At 40.5% G+C, this 19,891-nt stretch overlaps 2 protein-coding genes across 2 annotated transcripts; one reads left to right on the forward strand and one right to left on the reverse strand.

Moving 5' to 3' along the window:
• Window positions 1–1,405: 1,405 nt before the first annotated feature.
• map7d2a (MAP7 domain containing 2a) lies at window positions 1,406–14,001 on the reverse strand. Its single transcript, XM_061804345.1, has 17 exons — window positions 13,520–14,001; window positions 11,380–11,469; window positions 11,200–11,295; window positions 11,038–11,115; window positions 10,221–10,384; window positions 9,970–10,066; window positions 8,478–8,567; window positions 7,527–7,633; window positions 7,313–7,434; window positions 6,941–7,200; window positions 6,727–6,874; window positions 6,493–6,649; window positions 5,576–5,680; window positions 5,453–5,503; window positions 5,212–5,242; window positions 3,284–3,842; window positions 1,406–2,758 (listed from the first exon to the last, which is right to left on the reverse strand). Exons 1-17 carry the CDS (start codon window positions 13,554–13,556, stop codon window positions 2,500–2,502), a joined length of 2,451 nt encoding a protein of 816 aa, XP_061660329.1. The 5' UTR covers window positions 13,557–14,001; the 3' UTR covers window positions 1,406–2,499.
• Window positions 14,002–14,720: 719 nt separating this feature from the next.
• Window positions 14,721–19,608, forward strand: LOC133492201 (pyruvate dehydrogenase E1 component subunit alpha, mitochondrial-like). The gene is made up of 11 exons (XM_061804258.1): window positions 14,721–14,877; window positions 16,210–16,278; window positions 16,365–16,538; window positions 16,618–16,744; window positions 16,831–16,922; window positions 17,098–17,190; window positions 17,286–17,441; window positions 17,883–17,954; window positions 18,062–18,129; window positions 19,035–19,143; window positions 19,221–19,608. The coding sequence occupies exons 1-11, from the start codon at window positions 14,830–14,832 to the stop codon at window positions 19,383–19,385; spliced, it is 1,173 nt and encodes a 390-aa protein (XP_061660242.1). The 5' UTR covers window positions 14,721–14,829; the 3' UTR covers window positions 19,386–19,608.
• The last annotated feature ends 283 nt before the right edge of the window (window positions 19,609–19,891 follow it).

A 19,891-nucleotide genomic window follows, 5' to 3' on the forward strand; every position in this document is an offset into this window, starting at 1 on the left:
GGTCTGTCCATCTCAGATCCCTACAGGGTTTGTATCACATTAGCATTTCTTTTCATTGGCATTTCTGAATTTCTGTATTCAGGACCGAAACCATTTAGTGTTTTATAGACCAGTACCAGAACTTTAAAATCTATTCTAAATCTGACCGGAAGCTAGTGTAAAAATGTTAGCGTTTGAGTTATGTGTTCTAACCTCTTTGTTCTGGTCAGAAACCAAGTTACACCATTCTGAATGATCTGCATCTGTTTAATGGTCTTTTTGAGGAGTCCAGTCAGAAGACCATAACGAAAGTCTAGTCTACTTGAAAAAAAGCATGGGTGCGCTTCTCCTAGTCTGCTCTGCACATGCAAGCCTTCACTCTGGATTTGTTCTTCAGATGGTAAAAGCCACTTTTAGAAATTTGATATGACGTTGATCTTGAAAGTCAGATCAGAATCTAGCAGAACGCCTGGTATTTACTAACAGCAATCCTCTTTTCTTCATTGCCAAAAACAATTATCTTAGTTTTGTTGTGGTTTAGTAGAAGAAAATTTTGGCTCAACCAGTTATTTGTCTGCATTAGACAGTGACACGACGCCTCAATCGAACTGTAGTCATCTGGAGACATTGCTAAGTATAACTGTGTGTCAACTGCATTGCTATGATGGTCAAAATTAAAGTCTTGAAGAATTTAATGTTAGGGTAGCTTTGGCTAAATAGAAGGGGTCCAACAACTGACCCTTGAGGGACCCCATTGCTCATTGCCATTTGTTGTGATTGAGCACTTCCAATGGTTACAAAGTAACTCTTTTCCTGTGGGTAGGACCTAAACCATTTAAGGACTGTTTCATTGCGTCCTACCCATGCTTCCAACCTGTTCAACAGTATATTATGATCTACCGTATCAAAAACCGCACTGAGATCCAACAATACCAAAATAGACACCTGCCAGTGAGGTCTGATTTAGACAGATACCGTTCATTTTATCTAGTTATTGTCTTCATAAGGTTTACGCGGAAGCCTCTGCTGGCTGAGGTTGGGTAAACCCTGGAGTGGTCGCTAATTAATCACAGGACGCATACACTGTAGATAAACTGTTTAATTTCATATGAATGAATGAGACTTCCGTTAACCTAACATGTTTGGGAGAAAGATGGAGTAAAGCCATGCAGGAACCCAGGACAACTTTGTAAGTTAGCAACTTTGTCCAAATCCTCCATCTTTGATTTGCTTCAAGCCTCTATTACTCTACGTCCATATATAACTATACTATAACAAATGTACATAAGATCCTGTGACTCAAATACTTCATTTATGAATAATAAAAACAACACTCTTGACCACATAACATTTTATTGTTTCTGAACATTTCTTTTACCATGCTAATCATGCACATCTCCACAGAGACAAAATACATTTGCTTTGAACAAGATCATGTATTTATTTGTATTAGAGCTCAAATTAAATTTGTGTGCAAATAAAATATTTTTCCTTAAATTCAATAAAAAAAATATCCATCAAATTTTGAACAACTGTCTTTATCAATCCATAATATCCAGCAAATCCTCAAATTAAAATGTCTGATCTATAAGAGACAAATTAAAATGTCTGATAAGAGACAATTTAAGAGAGACAATTTAAAAAGCCCTTGAGAGGACAATGTGAATTGGAGACAAATGCATTTTCAAGAAAGCTACTATTATGCAACGTTGTTTTGGACAAGATTCTGGGATAATGGTCTGACTTTACAGTATGGGAAAAAACTACAATGAGTCAAAGAACAAAAACAAGAGTCATGGTGTCATAGTTTCTCCATAAGGCATTTCAATACAGGCTCTACATTTAGACCCAAAAAAAAAAAAAAAAAGTGGTGGTGCAAGTATTTTTAAAGTGACAAATTCCTGCTTTGTACGTTTCAGTATTGTTTTTCTAAACTAGGTTTATCAAAGTATAATGACTATGTAACAAATCAATGCATCAAAATACCTTTAACATTAACAAGCAAGGTCAAAATTATTCACTAAAAGTCAAATTCTTTGTTGAAGTAAGATCATTTTTAATCTTAATCAATTTAATTCCAAATCCATTTTTTTCTAGTTTACAACAAATAAACTTTTGGTATCTTCATCATCATAAAAACAGCTGCTATAACAGCAATGTTATGTAAAGTATAGGACTGGCTTACTATGGGAGTTAAATAAATAAGCATTCCATTGAATGTTTATTCTCACCATGAAATCGAAGAAATTTTAGCCAAAAGCCCATCCCTACTACTTATTTTGTCGACAAGGCCTATCCCTGTTGGGTTCAGGCTAAAGGCATAATACACGCTAGATTTGTTGCCAGTCAATCGCAGCCCCACCCCGACTACCTGTGATTAGAATGTTGTAATACTGCAAGGTAAAGTTTTACTGGAGGTATTAGTTTATATCGCTCTCTTCCTATTAATGTATTGATATAGATGTTTACTTATGATCTAAGGTCTAGTATGTGTGAGGGAGAAAAAATATCACCAATGGACTAATGGATATTAAGTTGATTTGAGGAGGGAAGTGATATCCCGTTGAGCTTGGCGTCTGAAATGGGGCTGACGATCCCCTGGATCAGGTTTTTGTTGCAGTCGCCGATGTTGCCTTCCGAGGTCCTTTTGGAGCATGATACGCTGCCTGTCAGGTCCAGCAGGTCCTGAAGGGCCCGGGTGTTGCTTATGCCACATTCCTGTATTTCCTTAACTGGTGAGAATTCTGGGATGGAAATCAATTCCTCCTTCGAAGATGGACTGGAATATAAGCGCAAAAATGGTTTGATTCCCAGGGCATTGAATTGATGGAACTGTACTGTTCTGGTTGTCTTGGAAAATGTTTCGACTCTCATCTGACCAGCCTTCATTAGTTAATGGACGTAGTGTTTTAGATGGGACAGCTCACGTTTGAGTGTTGGTGCAGAAAGTTTGCAAGCCCCAATCATGAATGGAATCATTTTACTGCAATGCAAAAAAGAAAACAAAAAAAAACCTTAACAGTTGTTTTGAATCTCATGAGAGGACTATTCTTGGTTGGGACACGCCTCAATGAGGCACAAGAGGTAAGTACCACCAACCACCTAAGGATAGGTATCTGCACCAACTCTCAGGCTGCAGCTGTCTCCCTATCTGAACTATATGACCTAATAAAGCCGACTCAGATCCAATCCAGCTAAGATTGATTCAATGCCATGGGAACACGAACTGGACGAATGAGTGTATTAACAAACACAATTAGGTCTGATCTAAAGGTTTCATTTTATTTCGGCCACTGTGGCTTACCTGATGTCCATGGACTGCAATACATCACAGGACCACTTCACCTCCTGGGGCATCAGATGAATGGTAGGTAGTGGTCGCATTCCCAAAGGCAGGGGTGTCACACGTTCTTCAGTTCCCCCAGACAAGGACACCACCTTCGCTTTACTTACGGTCACATCTCTCATTGGGACACATTCTGCTCTCCTCACTGCTCCATTTAGCTCATTTTGCTTAACCCTTTTACCTGTGTTATTGGTTGTTTTTTCATCTTTAAATGGGTCCGTGTCTTTAAAATTGATACTTGGATTATTTGCATTCACCTGCATTCCCTTGTCGTGTAGTTGGGGATCATCCTCACCTTTCTTGCTGTTTTTGTCCATGTCTATCAATTTTCTGCTGTGCAGCATTTCATCTGGAACACTGTGATCTGGTATCTCTTGTTGAGTATTTTTTTCAACACGCTTCTTAGAGTCCGTCTGTGCAGCTTGCTTCTTCTTGCACCCGTCGCCCTTGCTTGTGACCTGCTCTTTACTCCCTTCAAAATCTTCCTGAGCTTTGCTTTCATCAGTCTTTACCCCCCCTGTGGAGAATAACAAACATCACAATGGGCTTCCCTTAATTTGAACGGATTTGCACAGGGAAACATTTTTCACCATTTGCATTTTCATTTAGCAAGGGGAAAACAGGACCCAATGATGTACTGTAAATGTAAAAACCTTACGGCCTTTGTTGACATAAGTGGTTATACAGTATCATAATAAGTTAATACTATTTAGGTGCCTTTGAATACCCTCTAGAAGCACTCCATAAATTATTAGGTCATTTATACCACTGCGCCATACAGTTAGCTGGCTAGCTATGCCTGCACCGCAAACATGCATCTGGAGGCAACAAATTACAGTATTTGTTATTTGAATTCCTACTGCAAGGTGACAAGCCTGCCGCCCGTCCGCCTCCTGACAGTTCCCGAGTGGACTGTTAGCTAGCCCCTATTAGGATGGGAAGCTCTGTAACGATAAGATGGCTACCTTTCAGTCAGTAAAGGTTTTTAAACTTATATATATTTTGGTGCTCACACTTGTAGGGATGCCTGAGCATGAGAAAGTTTCTCGGCGAAGTAGAATGCATTTTTTAGAGGCATGGTTACATTCAGCAGACACCTAACACATTTGGGAGCAGAGTCAATGGCTTGATTTTTCACCATTTTTAAGTCTGCATTCACAAAAGACTACCTAAACTATGGCACGGTGTCTTTTCTCAGTAGTGTCAAGTTTTGAAAACATGTTTTACTGAAAACACACTTGTAATGTCTCTTCAGAGCTGTGAAATAACTATAGATCATTTCAAGCGCACATTATTTTACTGCCAGCCCTTACGGTGCCGTGTTCCACGAAATTACATATTCCAGGATATACAGTAGCCCATTATGCCTCTTCTCGCCATAGGATTTAAATGTGTGTACTAATATTATAAAAGTGCCATAGCTCATTATGTAGACAACAAAGTTTAGCCAGTGAATCTTAGCCAAAGGATGCATTTGACGGATTAAAAAATAAACAGGAAAATTAAGTCATGCACAGGATGGAACTTCCACCTTGGTCAAACATACCTGATTTGGATTGGCACCAAACTGCTGACCTTTGTAGACATTCACCAAATCCATTTTTGCATTTTGTCAGATTCATGCATCCTTCAATTTTGAATGATTAAAATGTTTTAAAAAATTGCAATACATTCATTTTTTTTCTTGGCTCATGCACCAACCCACTGGTTGATAATCCTTCTCACCGTGGAAAAAAGATTATTTGTTTTTTTAAAAGCGCCAGCTCATAACAATATCTGCCATGCGTGCAGTTGCATGGCGTACGAAAGAGGTGGCATATGCAGGAGAAGCAGACAAAATTATTTGCACGGCAACTAAATCAAATACAGTACAGTAGGCTACTAACCTGGTGGTAACCTGGTCTCCACCTGCTCGTCCTTCAGATTCAGTGCAGAAAAATGACGATGAAATCAACATTTTTGACAAATAGGACGCAAAACCAAAGTACCATCACAGAGTTTAATAAATACACAATCAACAGAAAGTTAAATAAATTAAAGTTGGGGGGAACAAGAAAAATAACATTGTGACATCAGCAGATGTGTGAAGGCAGCGGGGTGACTGTACGAGGAAGTCCCTTACAGTACCTTCACATCAGCCTCCCCTTTCCTCGTTCTCTTCATGATCTCGTCAATTCTCTGCAAAAAGCCATCAACGTGTTATTGAGCTTTTCAAAATAAACGGGGAAAAAAGTGTTTGTTTGCAATAACCTTCTTTCTCAGCTGCCTTTCCTCATCTATATGTTGTGTCTGATGTTCTCGGTCTTGTTGCTGACGCTGTATTTCTTCATTTGCTTGGACTTTAGCCTTTTCTCTCTTTAAAAGATATGGAGCAAAAAGTTTTAGGACAGAGCAAACTATGCATAATGGGCCTAGTGACAAATTTGTATTGAAAAAATCATTTTGATGATTATCTCATTCAGAAGAAATCTCCCACGCAACACGGCCTTATGCTACGACTCATCCAAGGGGCTCTTCTGAACCAAAAAAAAAAAAAAAGTATTAAATGAAAATTTCAATTGCTTGTATTTAAATATTTGGTCATTTGGAGTGCCTCCCCACCCATCAAGTCTGAAATAAAAGTTAGAAAACGTGTCTGCAAGCAAGCTGTTGAGATTTTTACATGACAGTCAGGCAAAGTGTCTGCAAACTTATTAACAAAGACAGACGCAATCAAGTCTGCATTATAAGACTATTTACATTACTAAAAAAAAAAAAATTTTGAATAAAATCAAACGTTGGTATGATTAATGTTCATTTGAACAGCAGCCATCCAGCATGTACATCCATCCATCCATTTCCTGAGTTGTTTATCCTCACAAGGGTCACGGGAGTGCTGGAGCCCATTCCAGCTATCATTGGTCAGGAGGCGGGGCACATCCTGAACTGGTTGCCAGACAGTCAGAGCCACAATCACACCTTGGTGCAATTTAGGGTCTCCAATTAATGTATGTCTTTGGAATGTGGGAGGAAACTGGAGGGCTTGAAGAAAACCCATCCAGGCACAGGGGGAACATGTGAACTCCGAACAGCTTGGACCAGGATTTGAAACCCAGTCCTCGAAACTGTGAAGTTAACAATCTAAACAGTTGTTCCACCAGCCCCCTTAACGTACAATGATCTCTCACCTCTCTGCCCATTCGCTCCTTCTCCTGCGCATCCTGTTGTTGTTTCTGTTCTTTTTCCATTCCTGTGTTTGAATCTGTGTCTTTTTTCCCAGACTCCTTGACCTCCTGCCGCCATTGCTCTTGTGCGTCCTGTCTGGTCAGCTGATCTTCCTTGAGCCTAACAGTTGGGCACATCATGAACTTTATTTACCTTTAAAGTCAATCCATGCTGCCTTGAATAAAAAAAACAAAAACCTTTTTTCTTCCTCTTGCTCTCTTTTTTTGTCCTCTAGTTCTTTCTGCGCCCGAGCCTGACGTCTACGCTCCGCTAGCATCCTGCTAGCATCCTCTGCATTGGTTATCCCGGCTGCTACCTTCCCCGTGACTGTGCATGGCGATGATTCTGTTGGGCAAATGTGTAAAGGGTAAGTAACCAAATGATGTTTGTTCATGTTATGAAGACACCTACCTCTTTTCCTCTCTCCATTTTGAGTGATATGCTCTGTTTCCTTCCTAAAAGAGTCCTCTTTATTTTCAGATGCATCACCTTTGATGACTTCCAATGATTTGGCTTGACATACGTCAGCTGCATTGTGGATATGGCTGTTGTTTCCCACTGCGTCACCTTTGGTGTGTGCTTTCTTATTATTGGATGATTGAGGTCTAGTGGGAGAGTGATGGTACTCATGGATGTTGTTGGGAGACTGGATGTGCGTCTTAGAAGCCAGCCTGCCGTCATACACATTTGACAAACACATGGAAAAATAAACGTAGATTTCCACGAACTAACACTTGGGTTTTTATATCTCTTGGCATTTTATCACCAGACAAATAAGCTCACTTGGAGGTTGTCGATGATGTCAGCTGTTTGGTGACATTTGCAGGAGAATTAGATCTTCTGTTTGCGTGCGTAAGTGCACCACCTGGAGAGGCAGTTCTTCTCTCATTTTGGAAACGCTTTTTCTGTTAATAACAAAGAGTGGACCTCTAACTTGTTTGATCCCACAGAGGTTACATGTGGAGGTTGGTCAACATCAGCCTGTGTCCTGCCTAACCTTGGGGGTGTTGGGAGTGGACTGAGAGCCTTCAAGGAGTCCACTTCTGAGGGAGTCAGCGGCGCTCCGTGAGCTCCACAAAGGTGACCTGCGAGGACTGCAGGGCGCTGCATGACGACAAATAGGATGGTTATAAAGTCAAATGTTAGCAGATGGGTATCAGTTCAGGAGCAGCAGGGACCGGAGGCTTGTTCGCAAAGTGTGAAGCTTACAGAATCAGCCGCTTACAGAAGCTAAGTCACCAGACATTGTGATATTGTTATAAATTCATGCAGGTTCCATGTTAAATTTGACAGATTTTTGTACAATTAAGTTGAGTAGGATGACCGAGCCACCCTGCCGTCATAGTTGGGACTTGCAGAATGCAGCTTAATTCAAACACATGTACGCGAAACCAACATTGTACAAAATATTGTCCAGTATCACTGATACGTGAATTACATGGAAACTCACACTGCACCACCATCCGTAGCACACCCAGTACAACAAAACTACAAACTGTTTTCTTGCTGTCCTACATGACCTCTCGTTCCATCTGTCACCATCTGTGAAGTGTAATCTCTAAAAAGTGCAGCCATGGTAATTGGGCGACTATGTCTCTTTTTGTATGTGCATTTATGTTCTAGGTCATGTGCAAATCAATTTTACGCCATATAAGAACTGCATCAAAAACACCTTATTCATTTCAATCTTTACAAAGGCAGATTTTTCTACAGTTGCACTGAATCTCAGTCTGTGCCTAATGGCTAAAAGTATTTTTAAAATTCCATTCACGTAGGTTTGATACCACACGAAAAACACACAACATGCGGACAGAACAGTGGTTTGGCTTTGTTTGTGGTGCATTCAAATCCCACTCAAAGGCAAATGAATTTGGGCATAAAATAATACTCTCACAGGGATATACTTTGCATTTGGGAGTAAAGGGGCCTGGGGAGAGCCAAACATTACCAGATTCGCTGACAGCAGGAAGAGGGGAGGCAAGGCCATGGGAAAGGGTGGAGGCAGCAGAGACAGAGAGCAGTGGATTCTCAGTGTCACCTAAAGTCAGCGGGTGGAGCAGAGCAGAGCATTATTTACATTTCATTTGGGGCTTAGCCAGGCTTCAATACCCAGATGTGACTTTAAATACCTGCAAGGACACTTTGGGCAACATGGCAAAACATTTTGTACAAAAGATACGATATAATTTCAAGCTGTATCAGCCTGTGTGTGCACAGTGGTGCACTTTGTTTTGTATGAAACTTTGGATATTTTGGTCCCAGAAAGATGCCATTGCAGATATGTCACAACATCTTTTCTGAGGGAATTGGGGAACGCTCATTTCTATTCATGCATCCTTCCTCTAACAAGCCAAGCTGTCGACAATGATCAGACCAAGAGGAATGCTCTCACTAACATTCTACAGCTCTTAAAACTACCAGACACGTTGGGTACAAGTCAAATTCCATTTAATGTGATCTAATACACAGTTTGCGCTGTATGAAAAATTATGCCTTTACAAAGATAATAACCCTGGGAGCTTTTTTTTTTCTTCTGAACAAAACAAACATGAGAAAAAACTATTGTGAGGAGGTGGTCCACCACGCTTTCTACATAAACTGCATAGCATTGCTTCTCTGAGCTCAATTATAAAATCAAATATTTAAACATATGTGCTAATACAAAAAAAAAAGAAAAATCTCTAGATTGCATAAGGCTCTTGATCTCAACTGTTTATACTTATTCTCCTAGTATTCAATTTCACTGACTTGCCATGGAAATGATTTATTTGCTCCAAAATTCATTTCTTTAAGTAGCAACAGAATGGCGTATAGTGACAAGAAGAACAATTGATTGTGCTTCCACTAGATGGCAGAGGGTACATAAACTTGTGACATTTTAGATTTTTTTGCTAAACTATGAACTTTTTTTTCATACAGAATACAGTATGTGCTTAAGTAAACACTACTGTTGTCTATACTCATGTTCTTTTGCTTTGGCTTGTGAATTGTATTTTAACTTTGAGTTCACAGTATTGGTTATCAAAATGCAGGGTTATTAATGATGTCAAAAGTAGATTACAATACAGCTATCATAATTCCATTCCCCTTTGAATTTTATTATGACTTTACTTAAAATCACTGTGCACACCTAAGATCCGTAGTTCATTTCCTTTTAAGTCTACATGATCAATTATCAATTCCTACCCCAAAAGGACTGGAGTGGAACGGTAAAATCCGCCTCATAATGATAAGAAATTAATACTATCAGATGGACATGAGGATATTTGGACCTTGGCAGAGATTCTAGTCCAGATGTTTTTATACTCCACTTGTTTTGATTCTGATTTGATTGAATGACACATTTTGAATGCAACAGCTGCTGCTGTTTCAAACCACCGCTTTTCTCCTGTTTAAGATAAATGTTATTCCCACAACTGTGAAGAGTAATACATTCTCACCTGCTCCAACAGGGAAGCCTTTGCTCCAGCGTTTTTGTCTGGTCTCCATGTTGAGGCTACGCTCCAGAGAGCGTTTCATCAGGGCCTCCAGGCGTTCCTGAATGCATCAAATTGGAGTTATTTTGTCATCGTTTTTTTTTTTCATCCTATTGTTCAAATTGGTAACCTGGCTTTGGGGTCAAGTAGACCCCTGGCAGGTTGAAATCATGAATGCATGTGTATTTTAGGGTTAAAGACTGGATTCGTTCGACCTTTTCCTCCTCAAGATGCAGTCTTCGCTTCTCTTCCACCGCAGCTCTGCGCAGTTCCTCCTTGTGCTTCTGCTCCTCCAGTCGCTTCCAACGCTCCTCCACTGTGCGCTCGTACTGCCGCTGGGATCGGCGCTCCTTTTCCTTGATCAGCTGTTCCCGTGCCGCTAAAATAGTCAAGTCCAAATGTGTTACTTGTTTGAAAAAGAATACATAAAGGGTGGAAAGGCTTCCTAAACTAGGTGACAGGTGGCCTTTGCTTCTCAGCAAATTTTCAGGAGTTCTTGATGAAAACCGCAAAAACCACAACCACTATAGTAAAGTAAATCCCCGTTTTGACACCATTTGAAAACTCACCAACTCCCGAAAAAATGTGTAAGATGTAGCAACTATTTGCTGAAAACCTGTCCTATTTCCATCATTCAACATTTTATGTGCTCTTTCTGTAACACAACCGAGGATGCCACCCAGACACCCCGCTCATTCTATGGCACATGTGAGTGGATTATTAACTAGCGTTGGTCACCAGCCAATAGCTGATCATCAGCAGCCAGCATAATGGAATATTCCAGTAGCGGTCCAACAGGTAAGCAAACCTCCTTGATACCAGAGAAAGCATCTCACGATGGAGAGCAAGGTCTACATTGATTGCAATTTCTCAGTACTAATTTGCAAGTTTAAAAATAAGACAGACATACAGTGCACGGAAGCAGCACAGGGTCAGGAAAATGTCACAATCGGAAACCCAAAGGCATTTCAGATCAACTGAAACAATACAGAATAGTTTAAATGTTGTGATTTTTCATAAACTCTCACTTACCAAGGCTTTTTTCCCTTTCCTCCCGTCTCTCTTTGGCTAAACGCATCCTGTCATCTGTCTTCAAGACACCCTCCACAACTGATAGATAGAGACATCAAAGGAAAATCAATGCAGGCTAATTACAGAGGAATGAAAAATGTGACACTTAAGGGTGACATTTACTTGGTTTGCCGACATGGTTGGTGCTAATGTTTGCCACCAAGTGTGATGGTGACGCAAGTCCATTTAAGAGAAGCTTCTTGTCTGTGTTGGCTGGAGCTATAATCACCAACAGGGAGGGAGGGATGGGATATTTACTGTACTTTTCACTCAACAGCTGCAGTGTTGATTTGGGTTGCTCACTTGTTTTTTTAGTTCTGACAGGGGAGTTGTGACTGTTTGTTCCAGTTCCCTTGTCAGCTTGCGGGACAGTTGGAGGCGCCATCTTTACAACTGTAATGCAGAAAGCAAGTACTATGTTGATGAAAATATACATCAAGCTAATTTCAGTGCAGCTTCGACACCTGTAGTCTACAATCTATGTTTTGTAACAAAAGTCAAAACTCTTCCAGACCCTGGTGGGTGATTTTTGTTTACGGTGTCATTTTTGGCAGTCTTCAACATTTATTTTCTGTGTGGTTTGTGTACTTATTTTTAACACTGAAACAACCTTAGAAATCTGTCAGTAATGCTAGACTAATTTCAATTTCTAACTTTTTAATCTCCATCCATTTTCTGTGCCATGTATACTCACTAGAGTTGGGGCATGTTGGAGCCTATACCAGCTACCTTCAGTCGAGAGGTGGGGTACACCATGAACTGGTCGCCACCCTCCAGCCATCCATTTTCTTAGCCGCTTATACTTACAAGGGTCGCGAGAGTGCTGGAACCTATCCCAGCTGTCAGCTGAGGTTCATGCTGAACTGGTTGCCAGCCAATCGCAGGGCAACTCGAGACAAACACCCACACCTACAATCACACCTAGGCGCAATTCAGAGTGTCCAATTAATATTGCATGTTTGTGGGATGTGGGAGGAAATCAGAGTGCCAGGAGAAAACCCACGCAAGTATGGGGAGAACATGCAAACTACACACATGGCTCTGGGATTTAAACCCTGGTCCTCAGAACTGTGAGGCAAACCCTCTAACAGGTCATTAACCATGCAGCCATACATATAACAAACAAAATATATAAAATGTATGGTGTTTGTTTCTACGTGCCCTGCGATTGGCTGGCAACCAGTTCAGGGTCTACTCCACCTCCTACCCGAAAATAGCTGGGATAAAGTCCAGGTGAGGATAAGCGGCTTGGAAAATGTACGTATGTATCAGTACGGTGGATCAGCTGGTAACGCGTTGGCCTCACAGTTCTGAGGCCCCAGGTTCAATCCCTGACCTGCCTTTGTGGAGTTTGCATGTTCTCCCTGTGCCTGCGTGGGTTTTCTCAGGGCACTCCGGTTTCCTCCTTTATCTCAAAAACATGCAACATTAATTGGACACTCTAAATTGACCCTGGGTGTGATTGTGAGTGCGACTGTTTGTCTCGATGTGCCCTGCAATTGGCTGGCGACCGGTGCAGTTCAGGGTGAACCCCGCCACCTGCCCGTTGACAGCTGGAATGGGCTCCAGCACTCCCTGCGACCCTTGTGAGGATAAGCAGCTAAGAAAATGGATGGATGGATATATATATATGTGTAGATAGATAGATAGATAGATAGATAGATAGATAGATAGATAGATAGATAGATAGATAGATAGATAGATAGATAGATAGATAGATAGATAGATAGATAGATAGATAGATAGATAGATAGATAGATAGATAGATAGATAGATAGATAGATAGATAGATAGATAGATAGATAGAGATTAACTTGGTACATTGTTATCTGATGCATTTGGTAAATTGGTATGCACAGTAAAAGAGCTTGACTTCCAGCAAATTTGTTTCTAATGAGCAATGAACCGTGACATGGAAACGGAGCTGTTCCCTGCACTGGACCAAATGTGATTACTGACCTGGCGATTGTCTTCTTTCAGGGTGTGGAGAGCCTAACAATGACTTGAACTCTTAGCATCATCATCAACATCTTCATCGCTGCCTTGGGGTGATGCTCGTAAAAACAAGTCTAATCTCTAGAGGGGCTGCACTGTGCCACGTCAATGTACTGAAGACCTTTTAAAGCTCTTCGACGTCTCTATGACGTCATTACAATAACAACGTAAAAAACGTTTTGTAATAAAAATATATCCAACAAGCCCACACCCAACCACAACTAAACAAATTACAGGAACCACCAAGACGCAGATTTTAATTTACAAATCATGTGGATATGTTTGCAAACAAATAAAGCGTGGCAGTGCTGCGAAATCTTCACGACCACCGTGCACACGTATTGTTTGCATCGAGCACACCGCACATCTTAAAAAATATATTGTTATTCACGGAGCATTGATTAAAGACTAAAAAAAAACGTCAAATAAACCCGCTGTAAGCATTTACCTGCTCCTACGGTGTCGGTTGGCGTTATGTTGGCCATCGTCGCAACTGAGCAAGGCTCCCAACAAGCCGCAGTGACGCCGCTATGCAGTTTAGGTGTCCGCTTTCATGAGCAAACCTCCCGAGGATTAAAAAAAAAATGCATGCAGCTAAGCAGTCTCGATGAAGGTCATGGAGAGGACTAGGAACCAGGAGTCCTGCGTGGATTTGGAGGAGAGATGCTGAGGTTTGATTTACAAGCCAATGCGCTCAGTGAAGCGTGCACTGACTGCATGACGCACGAGGACAGCCAATTGGGAATGAGAATCGCTCTTCTTTATTCGCAAAATATTTAAAAAAAAAACACAAGGAATTTGCCTAAGGTACTTGTAGCTGCTCTAACGACAGCAGTCAATTGATAGAAGATACTTTAGAGATATAAAAACAGAAAAACACAGCCTTAAAGCGTTTACTGAACAATAGTGGCAAGTCTCCATGCAGTCGCCCTACTGCCTTCTGTCTCCGGGAGGTCTGCTCTATATCATAGAGTAGATTTTTCTATAGATCATATGTGTTATTGTATATATGCAACTATTGAACAGATTACACAGGGAAATATTTCATCATTTATTTTTTTTTCATTTTGATGATTACTGTATAACTAAAAATTTGAATATTACATGAGAAATAATTAAAGGCTGCACAGTGGCGCTGCTGTAGCGTCTTGGCCTCACAGTTCTGAGGACCTGGGTTAAATCCTTGCCTCAGTTTACATCTTCTCCCCGTGTCTGTGAGGGTTTTCTCCGGGCACTCTAGTTTCCCAAAAACATGCATGAATTGGACACTCTAAATTGCCCCTAGGTGCGATTGTGAGTGCAAATGGTTGTTTTTGTGCCCTGTGACTGGCTGGCGGTTCAGGGTCCCCTGCTAAAAATTGTAGAACAAGTTCTGAACAAGGCCCCTGCCTTCTGCCGGTTGAGCTGAGATAGGCTCCAGCACACCAGCGACCCTTGTGAGGATAAGCGGCTAGGAAAACGAATGAACGAATGAATGAGAAACAGTTACGATTATTTCTAATTTAGAAATTTGAATTGGCCTTCTAAAAAGCATTTTTCATATTCCCAGTATTTCCTACAAAGCTGTATATGAGTGACTTTTTGATTGAGCTAATGAATAAATACAAACATTTCAAACTGAGGGGGCAGCAGAACTTCCAATGTGACGGCCTACGAGGAGAAGAAGAAGAAGAACGTAAAGGAAGCGGAAGTAGATCGGCTCTCAGAAGGACGTAACTAGCTTGCTAAATTGGGCCGTAGCACGTTAGCGTAGGAAAGATGCTGTCAATTTTTTCTAATGTGGTGAGGACGTGTGCTCAAAAGAATGTGAGTACAGGTAGACTGTTGTCGTATCGGGAGGGTTGAAATGCAAGATTCGACAATGATCTCAAACCCACATATTGATAATAAATACTCGAAATGACTCTAAGGGATTTCCTGACCTTGTAAGGCTAAACAGTAGCGTTCAGCTGACTGCACAAAATTCTGAAGCCAAATTGTTTTGGTCTCATAATATTGTCCGCCCTGCAGTTTAAACATGCATACGTTTATTATATTGTTTTCGACTACACGTTTTACGCATGCATACTCCTCCCATAGACAGTAGAATCGACATCTAACTGAACGGTGTCTCAAGAATGTTTATGAAAAATATACACAAACATTCAATCAATATCAGAAAACATGAGGAGTTGCTTGTACAAGAATGAGCAGATACCTCGTTTCTATCTTGTCCAGAACATATAATAAATATTTTGATTCGTATTAGCATGTCATTGACATGCAATATCACGATGGAACTTAATGTTAGAGACCATTGAAGTATACAAAGTCGCCCTAATGGTGGTACCCCGATTCGGTTTTCAAAAAAGCCTGTTCAAACCCACCACCTCTTAAGGTCTCTACTTGTTCAGTACGTGCAACTCTGCTCCTAACCTTTAAACCCCTGGATCAGAAACCATAATTTTAAAATTCAACCCTTGTTTAAAACCATATTTTGAAGCCCAACCCTACCTTGAAACCATAATTTGGGGTCCTCAAGCTGTATTGAAACTAATTTTTTAAACTCTACTTTTTCCAGGAAACTCCAACGCTTTGCTTGAAACCTCTACCCTTTGCTTACTAGTATAACTTGAAAAAATGTATCGGGAGCTGATAGAAATTCATCCAGATCTGAAATTTATGTTGCAGTGTTCCAGAAATGTTTAAAAGAACCCTGGTCCTCAGAACTTGTGGGGCAGACATTCAAAATTTTTACCATGCCACCTGATGAGCATACAGTGATTCGTAAATGGCTACAAGTTGTATATGGTATCCCTCTAGTAGTGGCATGGGAAAGATTCATTGCATCACAATAGTTAGTTGTATTTAACTTTTTTTAACAGCAGTGTTATATTCAAACTATATAATGCTACAGCAGCTTACAGTAATGTTAATAATTTTTAGGAGTAAAACCTCTGTCTCACTTTTGATGAACTCATTGGTTTATGGATTGCTATATTTTTAACGGAGGTCTTAATAGTAGTACTTAAAGTGCTAAGTTGAGTTCGTCAATGTTCAAGAAACACCGATCTATTTCTGTTTGGTTTCCCTCTTCCTGGTCTGTTATTTTACAGAAGAATTACTTTAAAACGCATGTTGAACATTATCTGCTCTCAGGGTGCAGCAGTGGTCGTGTCTGTTAGGGCGTACGCTGACTTCACAACTCAGGCTTCCTTTGAAATAAAGGTTAGTTAACCTTTCAAACAATACTGAGATGGTCAATGCCTGTGGCACTTTAGAATCGTAATGGGCCTGTTGTTGTTTCGACATAGAAATGCGACCTCCACAAACTGGATGAGGGCCCGGCCACTGAAGTGGTGATGACTCGTGATGAGGGTCTGCAGTACTATCGCACCATGCAGACAATGAGGCGAATGGAGCTGAAGGCCGATCAGCTGTACAAGCAGAAGATTATCAGAGGTTTCTGTCACTTGTATGACGGCCAGGTAATCGCTCTCCTAAATCTCTATTTGTGTATTTTTGAACACCTTCACTTGGACTTCAGCTTTATGTTTCCCTTCCCAGGAAGCCTGTGCTGTTGGTATTGAAGCAGGTATTAATTTGTCCGACCACCTGATTACGGCCTACCGTGCCCACGGCTACACTTTCACGAGGGGAGGCACTGTAAAGGAAATCATGGCTGAGCTCACAGGTGAGCTCCTCAGTCAAATATGATTTTCAGCATTGAGATGTTCATATGTTGAAGTTGAAGTGTATTAATATGAGTTTTATATACAGGACGAAGAGGTGGTATTGCAAAGGGCAAGGGAGGTTCCATGCACATGTACTGTAAACATTTCTATGGTGGAAATGGCATTGTTGGAGCACAGGTAAATGTCTAAAATGTGGACTCTATGCTTGAAACACATTTTCGCAATGTTTCGGATGTAAGTGCATTAATTATTTTGATGTGACATAAGAAGACTAAATTATCCTTGTGTTTTTTTGTGTTCTTTGTACAAAGCATCTTTTTGGAGGTTTGTACTTGTGTGTCTGACTTCTCAGGTTCCATTGGGTGCTGGCGTGGCTCTGGCCTGCAACTATCTTGGCAATCAACAATTATGCGTTTGTCTTTATGGTGATGGTGCTGCCAATCAGGTGAGTTGTATTTGATTTTCCTCCAATTTTTCTCACACAAATTGCAGTGAGGTTTTTTTTTTTCTTTTTTCTGAAACATATTTTGTGCTTTACAGGGTCAAATCTTTGAGACGTATAACATGGCTGCACTCTGGAAGCTCCCTCTCATCTTTATTTGTGAGAACAACAGGTATGGCATGGGCACGTCAGTGGAGCGAGCAGCAGCCAGCACGGACTACTACAAGAGAGGAGACTACATCCCTGGTCTCAGGGTATAACTCTCCCTCATCTCTATTCACAACATTATCACAAAGAAATCATGTCATTGTCTGCAGTGTTAGTCAAAGCTGTCAGTTATGGCTAATGTCAAAATTGGTGATGACTGATAAAAGGCGGATCGTAAAAAGTGACCGACTAAAAAAAATTTGATTCACCACCATTTGGTGAAGAGTCTTTGTGTATATTGTATTATGTTGTGTTGAAAGCAATAGTCGCAGTCGCAGGGCACAACACGCTGACAGTCACCCACCTATATTGTCTGATTGTGTCGCAGCGTGAAAGTGTGCACAGTTGTGGAAATATGTGTCTTCCCGGTAAAAGGCAAAGTTTTGCAGGATGTTGTCTGTTTATTTAAATAAGTTAAGAGTGAAGCATGTGCTGATACCCAGTAACTTCAAATTCATCTATTTCATCCGCAATCTTTTGGATTTCAGGTGGACGGGATGGATGTCCTGTGTGTTAGGGAAGCAACTCGGTTTGCAGCTGATATGTGCCGAACTGGGAAAGTATGTTTAACACGTAAAATGATATAACACCAGTATTCTTTTTTTTTTTTTTTTTTTTTTTTTTAAAACAGTCGACTTCATTGTCGTCTTTTATTTATATATTTTAGGGGCCTGTTCTGATGGAACTTCAGACGTACCGCTATCACGGTCACAGTATGAGTGATCCTGGTGTCAGGTAATCAAACATCCGGATAAAGACGAGCCCTGTCTGAATAGTGAAAATCCCTGACTAATTGACGCATCCCCAAAAGAGGGCTGTAATTGCAAATAGATGCCCGTCATTTAGAAGCAAAGCAATTAAAATGGCAACGATCAAACAATTAAAACTGCTTATTACATGTACACAATCATGAACCAATGTCACATAAATGACTATTAATTTGTTAAATTATTCAACACAACTTTCAAATGAGGCGTCTCAATAGCTAGCAATAGTGTACATAACACGATTGGAAAAAGTGACATGAGCTCACACATGGGAAAATATGTCCTTAGAACTTTACACAACTTTTATTAAATCGTTAATCACATTTTAGCGTTTATGCAACAAGTGTTGGGGAATACTGGCAAATCCTAAAAGCAAAGTAGACTTGCATGAGCTATTAGCTGCAGAGCAGAGTGACTCTTTGCAAGGGGATTTTAAGGAGCACCAACAAAATGGGACATCTCAAACACAACCGAAAAAGCACTCAATAAATTACAGTATACCTAAAATTCAACTGCAAGATTCCACTAGATGGCGTCAAAGTAGTACTCTAATTTGGCTTGAGACCAAAAGCTGAATAGCCTGAATTTTTCTGCTAATAATGGATGTTAGGTTCCTCCTAAAAAAATTACAAACGGGATATTGTGAAATTGCAAATTTTCACTGTACATGTATGTTTAGTGGTAATCTTGTGATTCATCAATAAGTGATTTATTCTGTAGAAGTGGTTATCAAAGGACAAATTATTTAAGTACGATTTATGTTAAAAATTAAGTTTTTCTGTGAGAGATGCATTTTTTTTCTTTAGTTTTCACTGAAATAAAATGTCCTAGTACACCCTCATGACATCCTTGTACAAATCTTTGCCCTCACAGCTATCGCACACGTGAAGAGATTCAGGAAGTGCGCAGTAAGAGCGACCCCATCTCCTTGCTGAAGGACCGCATGCTCAGCAATAACATGGCCAGTGTGGAGGAGCTCAAGGTAGAAACAAAAAGATGGCTTGTTGAGCCATTTGCGGTGTTAGGATTCACAAGTGAACTCTTGTGTTTTATTTGTAGGAGATTGACGTCGAAGTACGGAAGGAAATTGAAGACGCTGCCCAATTTGCCACCACTGATCCGGAACCGCCTCTAGACGATCTGTGCAACCACATCTTTCACAACGATCCACCGCTGGAGGTGCGTGGCACCAACCCATGGACCAAGCTCAAGTCTGTTAGTTAAATCATTTTCACCAACTCCTCTCTTCATATAAATCTACTCTACGGCCCCAAAGAAAACGCTGTTATGTATAGTTATGAAAGTCACATCTCAAACCAATCACCAACTTGCAGAAGATGTGACTGCTGTCTTATACATTAATTTACCATATATTGCGCACTCATATTGCGCACTAATGTTTAGAACAGCTTCCCGGCAATAAACGTCCTCTCAAGAGTAATATTCAGTTCTTGTGCCATGATTATTTATACATATTTGATCACCTCATATAAAATATTCTAATGGGCTCTCAATTAAGTACTCTGGATGAATACCGTTGATCATCCTTGGTCCACACATGGCAGCAGTGTAAAACAGATGTCGCCCATTGTTTCATTTCGATTGCCTACAAGGTGTGTTATTTAAAAAATGATGTTATCCAAGTGTCACACTCCTATGTCACCTTTAAAACCAAGTACCTGACAACATCTTGTTTGTCGTTTCTCCATAATGTGATGAGTCTTTTGCGG

The sequence above is a fragment of the Syngnathoides biaculeatus genome, chromosome 18 (assembly GCF_019802595.1).
Source record: "Syngnathoides biaculeatus isolate LvHL_M chromosome 18, ASM1980259v1, whole genome shotgun sequence".
NCBI classification, from domain to species: domain Eukaryota; kingdom Metazoa; phylum Chordata; class Actinopteri; order Syngnathiformes; family Syngnathidae; genus Syngnathoides; species Syngnathoides biaculeatus.

Bases quoted from the DNA above. Each gene is read 5' to 3' on its own strand.
- map7d2a (XM_061804345.1), bottom strand. From the start codon at position 13,556: ATGGCCAACATAACGCCAACCGACACCGTAGGAGCAG. The intron at 11,296-11,379 runs GTGAGCAACCCA...TGGTGATTATAG, and splicing joins TGTCAGAACTAAAAAAACAA to CTCCAGCCAACACAGACAAG. The intron at 7,201-7,312 runs GTGAGCTTATTT...GTATGACGGCAG, and splicing joins ACATCATCGACAACCTCCAA to GCTGGCTTCTAAGACGCACA.
- LOC133492201 (XM_061804258.1), top strand. From the start codon at position 14,830: ATGCTGTCAATTTTTTCTAATGTGGTGAGGACGTGTGCTCAAAAGAAT. The intron at 17,191-17,285 runs GTGAGTTGTATT...TGTGCTTTACAG, and splicing joins GTGATGGTGCTGCCAATCAG to GGTCAAATCTTTGAGACGTA. The intron at 17,955-18,061 runs GTATGTTTAACA...TATATATTTTAG, and splicing joins ATATGTGCCGAACTGGGAAA to GGGCCTGTTCTGATGGAACT.